This window comes from Schistocerca piceifrons, chromosome 1 (genome assembly GCF_021461385.2).
Source record: "Schistocerca piceifrons isolate TAMUIC-IGC-003096 chromosome 1, iqSchPice1.1, whole genome shotgun sequence".
Taxonomy (NCBI): Eukaryota; Metazoa; Arthropoda; class Insecta; order Orthoptera; family Acrididae; genus Schistocerca; species Schistocerca piceifrons.
The window spans coordinates 336,506,789-336,521,230 of NC_060138.1; the positions used below are offsets into that span (position 1 = coordinate 336,506,789).

A 14,442-nucleotide genomic window follows, 5' to 3' on the forward strand; every position below is an offset into this window, starting at 1 on the left:
ATTTTGAGTCGATGGCTGTGTACAAAATATAGGTTGACTCTTAACACAGAAGGTTACAGCAACCAGCCACTTTTTACAATGTTATCTATCTATTTATTTATTTAAACAGCTTGTTACTGGTTTTGAACCTATAGGTTCATCTTCAGACAGCTAGTTCATGTTTTACATTAGATTTCGTGTTTTATTTCCCCACCTGACTAAACTTCCTTGGGGGGGCGATTGTAATTGTGCCTCATGACAATTTTAAGTGTTGTAAAAAATTATTATTATTGAATGGAAGATGTTTTGGTTACTTACAATGAAGACTCCATGCCATTACGTTCCAGTGCAGGTTGTTTATTATCTTGCAGCATCGAAAACTGTATAATGCACTTTTTTGTGTATTATACAGTTTTTGATGCTGCAAGATGATAAGCAACCTGCATTGGAACATAATGGCACAGATTCTTCATTGTAAGTAACCAAAACAACTTCCATTTAATAATAATAATAATTTGTTTACAACACTTAAAATCATCATGAGGCACAACTGCAATTAAAAAGACATTGTCACACATCTTGTTTTGGTTGTAGGGCATCACTACCCCAAGGAAGTTTCATCAGGTGGGGAAACAAAACACGAAATCTAATGTAAAATGTGAATTAGATGTCTGAAGATGACCCTATTGGTTCAAAATCAGTAACAGCACTTTAAATAAATAAATGGCACTGCAAAAAGTGGCTGGTTGCTGTAACCTTCTGTGTAAGAGGCAACCTATAGTTTGCTCAGAATACATATGTACACTTCTAAAGAGAATTTATGCACACAGACATCTCGGTATTGAAGGCAGTCTGTAGACCTATTACTATACTAACATTATCAAATGGGAGATGTTCAATATTTTGGATTCTTAGACATCTGTGTTACATGTTACATACAAAAAACTAAAAATAAGCATCAGATCATCAAAGGAAGTTGAGCTGCAGTACCTGGTGGCCAAGAAATAATTTGAGATGTGTTGATTAACCTCTAAACGCTTGTGTTGTTATTATACTGTGTATTTGTACATTTTTATAGAGTACTGAATAATCCATTGAATTTAAGGCCTGTAGCCCCACGGATTCCAACCCTTCAGTTGATAGTTCGACTAAATATCTTCCGGTCATCCTTAAAGTGAGCTGAGAGATTGACAAAACAGTACCATAACTGGTTTTATATGCAATACCATGGAGTACTATGCAGCCAAGTCTACAACCCAAATTCTAGTCAGTGGCATAGATGTACACCTTGCGGATGTGTAAACCCTCCACAGCAGCAGATGGGTAAAGCGCTCAGATAGTTGAATCCTTTGTCGATTTATCTTCATTGATGGCAACACCATAGCAACTTCTTTCTGTTTTAATTATAGCAAGGGCCAGACCTTAAGCCATGGCCAAATGAAAATGTCTATTGCAATTTATTAAATGTTTTAAAAATTGTATCTGTGTGGCTTCCTTAGACACTGAGTACCAAATTGATGTGGTGGAAATTACCATGTCTGCACAAAGTTCGCAGCTACTGGCTTGTCTGGTTGAGCAAGCAGGTCTACCAATTGTGTTCAGGGTGTCTCACACCAATAGTTGGTTGTGTTTGGTCAGTCTGTATTCTCTCACAAGGAATCTGGTAATACCTCCTGTTTGATGCAACAAGATCTCCTTCACAGAACCAATTATAGATGCAGTCTTCATAGGAGGGTGGAAGAACACTTGCACAGTGTTTGCTATGATACAACCTGTGTTTGAGGAAAGTGCACCCATTTAAGGCAGAAATGCAATTAACTTGATCCACCCTCATCTTTTTAATAGTGCTTCAGTGTTCTCAGTTTCACATATTTTTGGTTTCACGTGAAATGTTTAGTGAATCTGTTGTTGGAAATATCCATTCATTTCAGAAACGCTCTTTAGGAGTAAGAACTCAAAGCTGCGGAGTGCCATTCTCTGAAACTCGCATGTGCCCTATGCACCAAAGTTTTAAGGATCCCAGCAGTTTGTGAAGGGCCATGGAAACTGCAGACATGTAATTAGAGATTTTTGTGTGTGTGTGTGTGTGTGTGTGTGTGTGTGTGTGTGTGTGTGTGTGTGTAGGGGGGGGGGGGGGGGGCGGTATGTACAGCATGTCTTGCTGTATTTTCAGCTTACGAATGAGAACATCCACAGACAGGAACCAATCATCCTTCTCTGTTTCCAGGATGAATTAAATACTGGCATTAATGAAATTCAGATGCCTCAAAAACTGATGAAATGCATCTTTTATGTGAGGCCATACCACAAATGTATTATTCCTGTACCTACAGAATGTTGTTGGTTGGAGTCTTGCCAAGTTCAATGCCTTGTCCTCAGAGTTCCCATAAGTGAATTACTCACCAGATCGGACAGAGGGCTTGTTGTGGTATTTCTATCAGTCCATTCTTAAAACTCACCTTTAAATTGACAGTAAAATGACATGAACACATAATCAAACAAAGAAGTTATACCTTTATCAAAATTCGGGCCAATAAAAAGGTAGGGCCCTCAAGAACCTTAGACTTTACCGAGGTGTGGTAACTTGCGTGCCTGTACGATACAAGTAGCTGTACTATAGTTGCAACAACAACAACAATGGAGGATTATCTGTGGAGAGGTCATACCAACCTGTGGATCTGTGGTTCCTGAAGAGGGCAGCAGCTGTTTCAGTAGTTGCAGGAGATTATGAACTGCAGATTGAAACTGAGAAGCAGTGGAAAGGTGAAATTAAGGAGATGAGACCTGGATAAGTTGAAAGAAACAGAAGTTGTTGAGAGTTTCAAAGGGAGTGTTAGACAACGATTGACTGTGACTGCGAGAAGGGATACAGTGCAAAACAAATTAGTAGCTTTTAGAGATCAAATAATGAAGGCAATAGAGGGCAAAACGAGCAGATATTTGACCCCCAGATTAAATCCTCTAACAGCACACAAGATATGAAATTTAACTGGGGAAAGTTGGCAAAAGGGAGTACAGACATCAAAAAATGAGACTGACAGAAAGTGAAAATCAGCTAAGGAGAAACACCTAGAGGACAAATTCAAGGCTGTAGAAACATGTTTGAATACGGAAAAAATTGATGCCATCCATAGAAAAATTAGAGAAGTGACTGTATGAATATCATTAATTCAGATGAAAAGCAGGACTAAGCATATAAATTAATGATGGAAGGAATAAACAGAAGAGCTAAACAAGGAAAATGAACTGAAAGACAACATTTTCATAAGGAAACTGGAAGTAAAGGAAGATGAGATGGGAGATATAATAATGTGAAAAGTAATGACAGAATTCTGAAAAACCTAAGTTGGAATAAACAACATTCCCTCAACATTATTGAGATCCTTTGGGAGTAGCCAGCCATAGTTGCAAAATACTAAAATGAATTAGTTAGGAAAGAATGAAAAAACTGGTAGAGCTCGACATCAAAGAAGATCAGTTTGGGTTCCAGGAAATGTAGGACACAATATGCATTTCTGACTTTATGATTAATGTTAGAAAAAAGGTTAAAGAAAGGCAGAGGTACATTTATTACATTTGTAGATCTAGATAAAGCTTTTGGGAATGTTGACTACAATCTTCACAATTCTGTAGGTATCAAGGATAAAACACAGAGATTGCAGTTACAAGAGTGAAAGAACATGAAAGGGAAGGGGACAGAGAAGTAGCCCATCCCCGATGTTATTCACCATGTACATTGATAAAGCTGTGTAGCCAACCAAGAAGAGATTTGGAGTGGGAATTGAAATTCTGGGAGAAGAAATAATAGCTTTGAGGTTTTTGTCAATGACATTGTTACTGTAGCAAAAATCCTGGAAGATAAGTGAAACGAAAAGTACAGTGTCTTGTAAGATGAATGTGAACAAAAGTAAAACAGAGGTAACATAATGTAGATCAGGTGATGCTGAGCACATCAGATTAGGAAATGATACTAAAAATAATACGAGATGGAATCCAAAATTTTTGGGACTGGTGCTACCATCTGGAAAGTAGGAGTAGTAGATTTTTGCACCGCTAGGTGGCAAGAGCTGCATATCTGATGAGTCAGTGTGTAGAGTGGCACTCAGCTGGGAGGACGAATTGCGTGTCCACAGTGATTTCCGTAATACTCTGTGTTTGATGCGTGGCGATTTTACGATGGATCTGCGAACAGAACAGCATGGGCGAATAAAATTCTGTTCAAATCTCGGGATAAGTGCTGCAGAGATCCTTGCAATGATTCAACAAGTGGTAGATCCCGGGCTCCCCAAGACCCAAAAAAGCGAGTCAGATGAAAAGGAAAGTGAAGAGCATGATCATCGTTTTCTTTTATACCAAGGCAATTGTGCACAAAAAATTCGTCCCACCCAATCAAACAGTGAATTCCGTGTACTACTGTGACGGCTCCGTGAAAATGTGTGGCGATGATGGCCCGAACTTTGGCGTCAAGGGAACTGGCTGCTGCATCACGACAACGTGCCCTGTCACACGACCTTTTGGCAAAAAACAACATGGCGGTTGTACCCCACCCACCGTACTCATCAGATTTGGCACCTTGCGACTTCGTGCTATTCCCAAAACTGAAACTCAAATTAAAATGTCATCAGTTCGACACTCTAGAGAGGATTCAAGAAGCATTGCTGGCAGTGATAAACACCCTCAAATAACAGGACTGCCAGAAAATGTATGACCAGTGGCAGAAGTGCTGGGACCGGTGTGTACAAGCGGATTGGAACTACTTCGTGGGTGATGGTGACGTCCAAAGGTAAGATTTTCAACAGATGGCAGCACCAGTCATGAAAATTTTGGATAGCACCTCATAGATGATTTTTGCTATTTGGGCAACAAAATAACTGATGATGCCCAGAGTAGAGAGGATGTAAAATACAGACTGGCAGTAGCAAGAAAATAATTTTTGAAAAAGAGAAATCTGTTGACATTGAATATAAATTTAAATATTAGGAAGTGTTTTGTGAATGTATTTGTCTGGATTGTAGCCTTGTAGGGAAGCGAAACATGGACAATAAACAGTTTGGACAAGGAGAAAATAGAAGAGTTTGAAATTTGGTGCTATAGAATAATGCTTGAGGATAGATGGCAAATCGAATAAATAATGAAGTAGTTTCAAATTTGGTTGGGTAAAAAAAAAAAAAAAAATATGGCACAGCCTGATTAAAAGAAGCAATCATTGATAGGGCACATAAACATAACACCAGGAAAAACTCAAATCTGCATGTTTTACATACAAACATTCAACTCTGTAAAAAGAGAGCTTTCAATGCGGCCCTCCAACTGTTCAATAATCTTCCCACTAGTATTAAGTCCATCAAAGACAACATAAAATTTAGCAACGCCCTGAAGTCATATTTGTTGTGTCACTTTTTTTACTCTATAAATGAATACCTAGAACAGTAATCTTGCTATTTACGTTAAACTGAAAACACTAAGGAATGGAGTGAAGTAAACTTAACCAATCTTTGCAATGTAATACATTAGGATACTTTATGTTAATATATGTTAATAATAATTAAGTGATATTTTCTGACATCTGTAACACACTGTGGACCATCAGATCACATGGAATAAATAAATAAATCCTCAGGCACCAAGGAATCTTCAATGTGATGATGATAGGTAGTGTGGGAGGGAGACCAACGCTGAAATTTAGTAAGCAGGTTCAAATGCATGTTACTGATGTAATTATGCAGGGATGTAGAGACTGGCATATGAAATTCTAGGATGGAGAGCTGTATCAAATCAGTCTTCAGGCTTAAAGCCACCACCACCACCACCACCAACAACAACAACAACAACAAGATGTAAAGATATTTTGTTGCATCAAAAAACAGATGCAGATTCCTTTACAAATTTGTGTCACTTCATTCATTGGCCAATCAGCATGAGAGATCCATTAATCACCTGTATTGTACAAACGAACTAGTCAGCACTGGTAGAGCATTGTATAGATGTGGGTTACTCTTTCATCTACAGTAACATGTTGATTTTAGCTTCCACATTGTCATTTTGGGACTCACCGGTCAAGGAAGTGCTTGAGATTCAATTTGTGGAACATTTAAAAATTGTGATAGTGGCTTTAACTTGGACAATGTACGAAATGCAGTCCTTACTTTGTGAACAAAATATTGGTGGAAGACTTGCAATTTGTATAGCTGCATATCCAGAATTTAATTTATTGTAGCTGCACTGTTTGCCTACCCATAATATGTACACCATGTAAATTGTCCTCCTCCAATGAGTAAGTAATCCATTTTCTATAGTATAAATAACACATTGTATATGAAGCTATTGTTCAGTTTGTGTGATACTCATTCTGCAGAAATAAATTGGAAAAATTATTAATGTAATCCACTATAAATGCCACTGTATCTCGCAAATGATTGGAATACTTCATTTATCCATACATGATTTAATATGATGTTTTAGATTAAACAAAGGCAACCTAAGGGAGCTTAACATCACCTCTTTATAGACAGGGAAATCATATAAACACCACCACTTCTATTCATGTATGCAGGAAGAATGATTGTTTGAATTCCTCTGCGCATGCAGTAATTATTCTAATCTTATCCCCACAATCCCTATGTGAGCAACACATAGCAGATTTTAGTATACTCTTAGAGTTGTCATGTAAAGCCAGTTTGTGAAACTTTGTCAACAGACTTTCTCGGGATAGTTTACGTCTATCTTCAGGAGTTAGACAGTTCAGGTTTTTCAGCATCTCTGTGACACTTTCCCATGGATCAGACAAACCTTTGACCATTTTTGCAGCCTTTCTCTGTATATGTTCAGTATTTCCTGATAGTCGTATTTGGTACAGGCTCTTGAACAATATTCTTGAACTGGTCACACGAGTGATTTGTAAGCAATCTCCTTTGTAAACTGCCTGCACTTCCCAAGTATTCTACCAATAAACAGAAGTCTACCACCTGCTTTACCTCACAACTGAGTCTGTGTGATAATTCCATTTCATATCCATACAGAGCATTACACCCAGGTACTTGTATGATTTGGCCAATTCCAACAGTGACTCATTGATTTACAGTTAGAGGATACTATTCTTTTTCATTTTGTGAAGTGCACAATTTTACATTTCTGAACACTTAAAACAAGTTGCCAATCTCTGCACCACTTTGAAATATTATCAAGATCTGACTGAATATTTATGCAACTTCTTTCAGACTGTGCCTCATTATAGGTAACTGCATCATATGCAAAAAGTCTGAATTACTATTAATATTGTCTGCAAGGTCATTAATATACAATGTGAACAATAAGGGTCCCACCACACTTTCCTGGAGCACAGCTGAAGTTACTTCTACATCGGACAGTGATTTTCCATCCAAGGTAACATGCTGCACCCTCCCAACCAAAAAGTCTTCAGTCCAGTCACAAATTTCACTTTATACACTATACGATCATACTTTTGACAATAAATGTAGGTGGGGTACTGAGTCAGGTGGTTTTCGAAAATTGAGATTGGTTGCATCTACCTGATTGCCTTGGTTCAAAGCTTTCACTACATCATGTGAGAAAAGTGCAAGTTGAGTTTAACATGAGCAATATTTACAGAATCCATGCTGCTTGGCATTGAGGAGGTCATTCTGTTCAGGATACCTCATTATGTTTGAGCACAGAATTTGTTCCAAGTTTCTACAACAAATCAATCTTGAGGATATTGGATTATAGTTTTAAGGATCACTTCTACTACCCTTCTTGTGGGCAGGTGTGACCTGTGATTTTTCCCAAGAAGTGGGTGTGGCTTTATTTAGAGGGATATATTACAGATTATAGTTAGAAGAGGGGCTAACTCAGTCGCAAATTCAGTATAGAATCTCATAGGGATTTCATTGGGCCCTGGAGCTTTGTTCAATTTTAACAATTTCAGCTGTTTCTCAACACCACTGACACTGATACTTATTGCACTCATCTTTTCAGTGGTACAGGGATTAAATTGAGGGAAATGGTCCTGAATTTTCCTTTGTAAAGGAACATTTGAAAATGGAGTTAAACATTTCAGCTTTTGCTTTGCTACCCTCGGTTTCAGTTCCTGTCTGATTTGCTAGCAACTGGACACTAACTTAGGTGCCACTAACAGCCTTTACATACAGCCAGAATTTCTTTGGGTTTTGTGGAAGCTCATTTGACAATATCCTGCTGTGGTAGTCATTGAGGTCATCATATATTGTTCTCTTGATAGTAAAACCTGTTTTATTCAGCATCTCTCTATTATAGCCCTTTGCTTTGTTGTACACCTATTATGCAATAGTTCCCGTTTCTTTGGAAGTTTGTTTACAGTGACTGTATACTTTAAAGGGTCCCCTCAAATTATGAACTGTTCTATTGGATACGTATCTATCCAGCACATGGTCAGCTATTCTTTTAAACTTGTGCCATAGTTCCTCTGAAAGTTCCTGCCCTGTGGTGAAAGTTCCAAGCTTCTCACTGAGATATGACATTACCGATTTTTCATCTAACTTGCTGAACATATATATCTTTCTGCTTGTTTTAGTTATCCTTTGTACTTTGGTAATTATTGTTGCCACAACAGCATCATAGTCACTAATACCAGTTTTGATGTGGACATCCTCAAAGAGTTGAGGTATATTTGTTGCCATTAGATCCAATATATTTCCATCATGAGTGGGGTTCTGAACTATCTGTTCTAGGTAGTTTCCAGAGAAGGCATTTAGTAATGTTTCACTTGATGTCTTATCAAGCACACCACTAACAAAACTATAATTTTCCCAATTAATTGTTAGAAACGTAAAACCTTCACTGGAGACTGTAGTATGATTGGGGAACTTATCTCCAAGTGAACTGAGATTTTCTCTGAAGTTTTTGGTTACACCATGAAGTGAGTCTGGTGAGTGGTAGGAGGATCCAGTTATCTCTTGATGCCCATCCATGATACTGAGTCTTCCCCAAACAGTCTCACATGCAGCAGCAATTTCTATCTCGGCAGATTTTAGTTTCCCTACTGCGACACATACACACCGCCTCCATTTCCCAGTTGCCTATCCTTTTGATAAACACCCAAATTTTCCACAAAAATCTCGCTGCTATCAATTTCAGGTTTCAACCAGCTTTCTGTAGCCAGTATTATGTGAGCTTCACTGCTTCTCAGGAGCACTTCAAACTCAGGCACTTTGTTGCAAATACTTTGACAGTTAATCATTAGGATTTTAATGCTCACACCTGTGGGAGGCATTTCTTTTGTTGATACTTCTGGGTTTGGTACAGTTATTATTATCTGGATTGGATGGATAGTTGCATAATCTAAAAATCCCTTGTGTGCACCCGAGACATAGTCAGTTACCTGAGTAGCAGCATCTGATGTTTAGTGCACAACAGAGCCATTTAGGGGGGACCACATAGCTGACAACCCTTTGGCAGACATCCAAGAAATTGCCGTCTAACTTGTCACAGAACCTTTGAAATCTCTGGTTCCTTCCACTTGAATCAGAACCAAAGGGCCACAGTCAGCTCTGGGGACAATGCTGCAAATTATGAGTTTCATGGAAACTCCATGCATATAGCTGGTCTTCTCAATATTCTCTGCCAGTCACTGAAATTACCGAAGGGTGACTTGAGAGCCCAGGTGACAGGCATAGTTGTTCCAGTGTGCGCCACAAACTACAGCTGGTTGTACCCTGTTCCCTCAATGGCTGTCAGAATAGCCTCTTCAACATTTTGAATGAGGCCCCCAGGCATACATACTGAATGCACCTGGTGTCCTTTCCCATCCCTTGCTGCCATTTTCCAAAGGGGTACCATCATTTGCCTTATGTAGTGCTCCAGAAATATTCAGCGCAGGGAGATACACTGGTCACAAGGGCAACTCGGTCTCAGGTGGTTGACCATACTCATGGCACTCAGAGCAAGTTAAAGGATTGGGCAGTAACAATCTATTGCTCGACAAATACATCTGCACCATTTACTTTCATTTATTATTTTTGATGAAGTCATAGTTTAATATTTAGGTGTCAAAGAAGGAAACTGCATTGAAAGTTTATATTAAAATTAAATTTGTTGCACATTTGCCAGAACCATTTGGATTGGTTGATTATAGTTGTAAAGTTTAAAAAAAAGGATATTTCTGCTACCAGAGATTAGCCATGCAATGATTGCTCCTGCATATCACATTAGCACAAAAGGAGGTATATTATGAGTGTTAAACATCAACTTCGTAATACTATGACGTCAGTTTGCAGTAAGGACATCCCATTGTGATTTCTCTTAAGAAACACTTTATTGTATTAAATACAGTTATCTTTGACATCATGTATTGTTTATGTTATTGGCAATGATTTTACAAGCAGGTGTTACGCAGTCATGAAACTGAAGATAATGAAGACAATAAAAGTGGGAAGGATGTGAAGGAGAAAGAATGGTCACCATTGCCTCAGGGACCACCGAGTAGCAAGAGAAGAGAAGATGATAAATTAAAACAGCGAGAAGAGAAAAAGAAAGAGAGGCCTGCACCAGACAACAGGTAACAATTATTGCAAATAAGAGCGTTTTATATTATCATCATAATCAAAGGAGGAGGAAACTGTTACAGAAGTTAACATGGAAATAGCTAGAAATGAATATTTTAAAGAAACTGAAGAATAGATAATAGCATGTAAATACATATCAGAGTTAAAGTTACGGAGGAAGAATAGATTGTTCATTAAGAAATGTTATTGCTGTTATGATAAAATTGTTTCATGGATTCAGTACTTCATGTTAGTTTTGGAGAGAGATTTGAGTTGCTGTTGATTTGCTATGCCATCAGTAATTCATTATATGCTTGTATTTTATTTCAAATTTTAATTGTTTAAGGAGGCCTGCATTTGAAAATCAAGATACTCTTGAGTTAAAGTGCTAGAGCATTAATGTTCTTAAATGATCGTAAAATTCAAGTTATTGTTGTGTAGGCTTGGGGCACACTTGTGGCACTTCATAGAATTGTGGTTTACTCACCTGCAATGCACAAAGATATAACAATTGCTAGTCTCACTCCCTGCTGTGTCTCAACTCCATACTCCTCCAGTCACTCCTTCAGTCCTACTGTGTCTCTGTTCCATTCTTAATCTCTCCCTGGCCACTCTGTGGTATTCTGCTTATTTTTTAGTATTTGTTTTTTCATGCACAGCCTTTTTCACTTTCAAGATGTTCTTCATTATTAAGCTTTTTTTCTTTCCCGCCATTTGATGTTAGAGTTGTATTTTCTGTCTCCCTATTTTGTCCTCTGTCCTTTTTCAACCTGGTCCTTCTTCACTTTCTTTCTTAACCAGATATTTTCTCCACTTCTTCAGATTTACCTTGGGAAACATGACCAGCTCTACGTAAGTATGGGTTAAAAGCAGTGTTAATGGATACACAAAAGTATAGTCCAGAATGAGCAGTGAGACTATGATTAGGAGTGAGCCCCAGATGACAATGAATAGAAGGAATGAGCAATTTGCGAAATTGTAAGCATGATCAAATACAAAGTCATGGGTCCAAGTTACCTCGAGCTTCATATAACAATACAAAGCAAATCCAAACAACACAGCAGGATTTTAAACTGCAGGTTAATATGTCATGTGACAAACAGTCTTGTACAAGCAAGTGAACTGTGTGCCTGTCATTGCACAGTTATGTTTAATCTTCCTAGTGAGCATCTGGCTCCAGCTGTGGAACATATCACTGGCTTAACACAACCTGTACTAGTAAGCATTTGGGTCCCACTGCCTTAACACAAATGTTTACCACTCGTATTTATATTACCTTCAGTTGGGGCAGAAAACAACTCTACATTTAATGACTACATTGGGCCAAATAGGCCCTAGTCCTGACATTGGCCTGGACTGGCAAACAAAGGGGCAGAATGACACTGTGATCATCCAGTAAGGATTGAGTGATATCTCAGTATTGGGACTGGGCATTAGAGTGAAAGATGTCAATCCTGGTGGCCAGTCCACCAGCTTTGTGATTGTACTGTGACACAATGTAAAACACAAAGTTTGATTCCACTCATTCCCTCATTTTTTAACACATTTTGGCTGTCTGCTAAAGGTATCAGTCTGTTATGCATAGATTGCTACAACTGTATTTTTGAAGTGTCATTTTCTTATTTGAAGTTTAGTATGCATTAAACAATTAAGTATTGGATTTTTCATGCTTCAGGATTTTGAAAGTTGTTTAAGTATTACAAAATAGTCTCAAGGGGGAAAAGGTCTAACATTTATGACATATTGTTTGCTTTGGGTTCAGTGAAGAGGTGCAGGCAGTGGAAGCAGCTCAAAACATTTGTAGTGTGTGGGGGGAGAGTGCTGTCAGACAAACCATGTCCGAGTAGGATTTCGTTGTTTCAAGAAGAACGTTCTGATGTGAATGATTTTCAACCTTCAGAAAGTTTCTATAATTGAAATATATCATGAATGGTGACATTTCCATTCAATAAGCTAGGTGGAAGTGTTGAGTGTGGGAGTACTGTAAGCTCTAATACAAGGGTGGTTTGAAAAGTTCTCAGAACGGAATAGAAAAATAGTACTTACATCACTGAAACTTTTTTTTATTTTTCAATGTAGTCCCCTTGGAGATTAATGCACTTGGCCCAATGATGTTCCAGTGCCTCGATTCCATCTTGAAAATGAGTTTCTTCTAGGCCTGCAAAATAGGTCTTCGTTTGAAGTGAATCTTTGTCCACCAAGAAGAATTTTCAGTTCTGTGAAGAGATTTAAGTCTGACAACGCCATATCAGGTGAATAAGGTGGGTGTGGAAACAATTCATACCTTAGTTCATGTAATTTTGCCATGGCGACAGCACATGTGTGTGGGCGCACCCATCTTGCAGGTAATCTGTTCATTTCTAATTCTTCAGTTAAAATGTGATATACCATTTCAGATGACATCTGGTAAACACGAGCAATTTCACGCACTTGCATTCGGCAATCCTCCATGACCATTTTGTGGGCTTTTGGAATGATATCAGGAGTAGTGACTCATCGTGGCTGACCACTGTGCGGATCATCATCTAAGCTCTCGCGATCAAATTTAAATTCATTCGTCCACGTGGCAACAGTTTAATATGAAGGAGCATGATCCCCCTGTGTATTCTGGAAATTGGCATGAATGTCTTTTGCTTTCATACCTTTTGTTACAAAGTACTTAATCACTGCTCGAATCTCGATTTCCATCCCCCTCCCATCTTTGTAAATCACTACGCAGGAACAACAGCCACATCACCGCCACACCTCTCTTCCAAGAGCACTGAGGTGGCACATATTTACAGGCAACAGTCCAATGAATATCACGTGAACAACTCATTGCTCAAGCGTTGACGTCTCATGGTGATTCTGAGAACTTTTCAAACCACCCTCGTGCAAAGCAACGTAAGTCAAAGAGTCACTATCACTGTATTTTTGCTTGAACGTCATCAGTGACTATAGTTTGCATTTGAAAGATGTGGCCACCGAGGACCAGAAAACGAAAAGTATATATCAGCGAGTTTTATTTCCATTTCCATAACTAGGTTTAGTGTTTGCAGTGTGCTGGCTAATAATACTCAGATGCTCCAGCTGTAAATTAAACATTGTAAATTGATAATTACCACAGTTATTTTTATTTTTCTCTCATATGCATCCTGTAAACTGGGAAGCTTATTCACCAGACACTATTGCATTTTTGGACAGTCTCCAGTGGCTATACAGGGCTATTAAAAAAAATGGAACAGATTTCAAAATTTGTTGCTTCCAAACTACAAAAGATAGTAACATAATTATAACATTCCTGTAAAGAGAAAAGTTCAAAATTTTATGCATTCAATGTGAGCAACATGTGTTACATGCCAAATATGAAAACAGTGGCTCATTTCCTGCCACACAAGAAGCAGCTGGTCTTTCGTTATTGAATTCATGGCTTTAACGGTGCGATGTCACAGACTCTCAAGAGTGTCAGGCACAGGGAAGGAGGGGGGGGGGGGGGGGGGGGGAGGACACAGTCTTTTACATAACCAAACATATAAAAGTCATAATGTGTGAGGTTTGGAGACCTGGGAGGCCACCAATAATGAAGTTTATCTACTGCTCCTCGTCTTCCAATCCAACATCCTGGAAAGGTGTCATTCAGGTAACATTGGATGTGCTTGGAGAAATGACTTAACAAACATAGCCTTCAGTTCATGAGCTACTAATGAAACAAAAATGACAACAGAGTTCATTGTTATAATTACATTAATTCTGCAGATAATTGCATAGCAAATATTACGGGTTGCTGTGTAGCTGAAATGGCAGTAACTATACAAGTTCTTTATGTTATATCTAATTAATCAATCAGTTTTCTGCACTCCTGGTTCCACTCTTTTAAAATATACTGACCACTTATTATTTGAATAAATAGAATGCTCTTTTCTCTGTTTTACTTGTATTTGACATGGCTTGGCAGCATCACAAAATG

General features: G+C 38.4%; 1 protein-coding gene across 2 annotated transcripts in view; it reads left to right on the forward strand.

The window, feature by feature from the left end:
• The window catches only part of LOC124783505 (protein starmaker), a 91,280-nt gene that overhangs the window by 48,122 nt on the left and 28,716 nt on the right, over positions 1-14,442 (forward strand). Inside the window, exon 5 of one of the 2 annotated variants that reach the window (XM_047254027.1) lies at positions 10,335-10,510. In XM_047254027.1, the coding sequence (XP_047109983.1) occupies positions 10,335-10,510 (176 nt within the window). The remainder of the gene's footprint in view (positions 1-10,334; positions 10,511-14,442) is intronic. The other variant, XM_047254028.1, reaches the window with a different exon arrangement.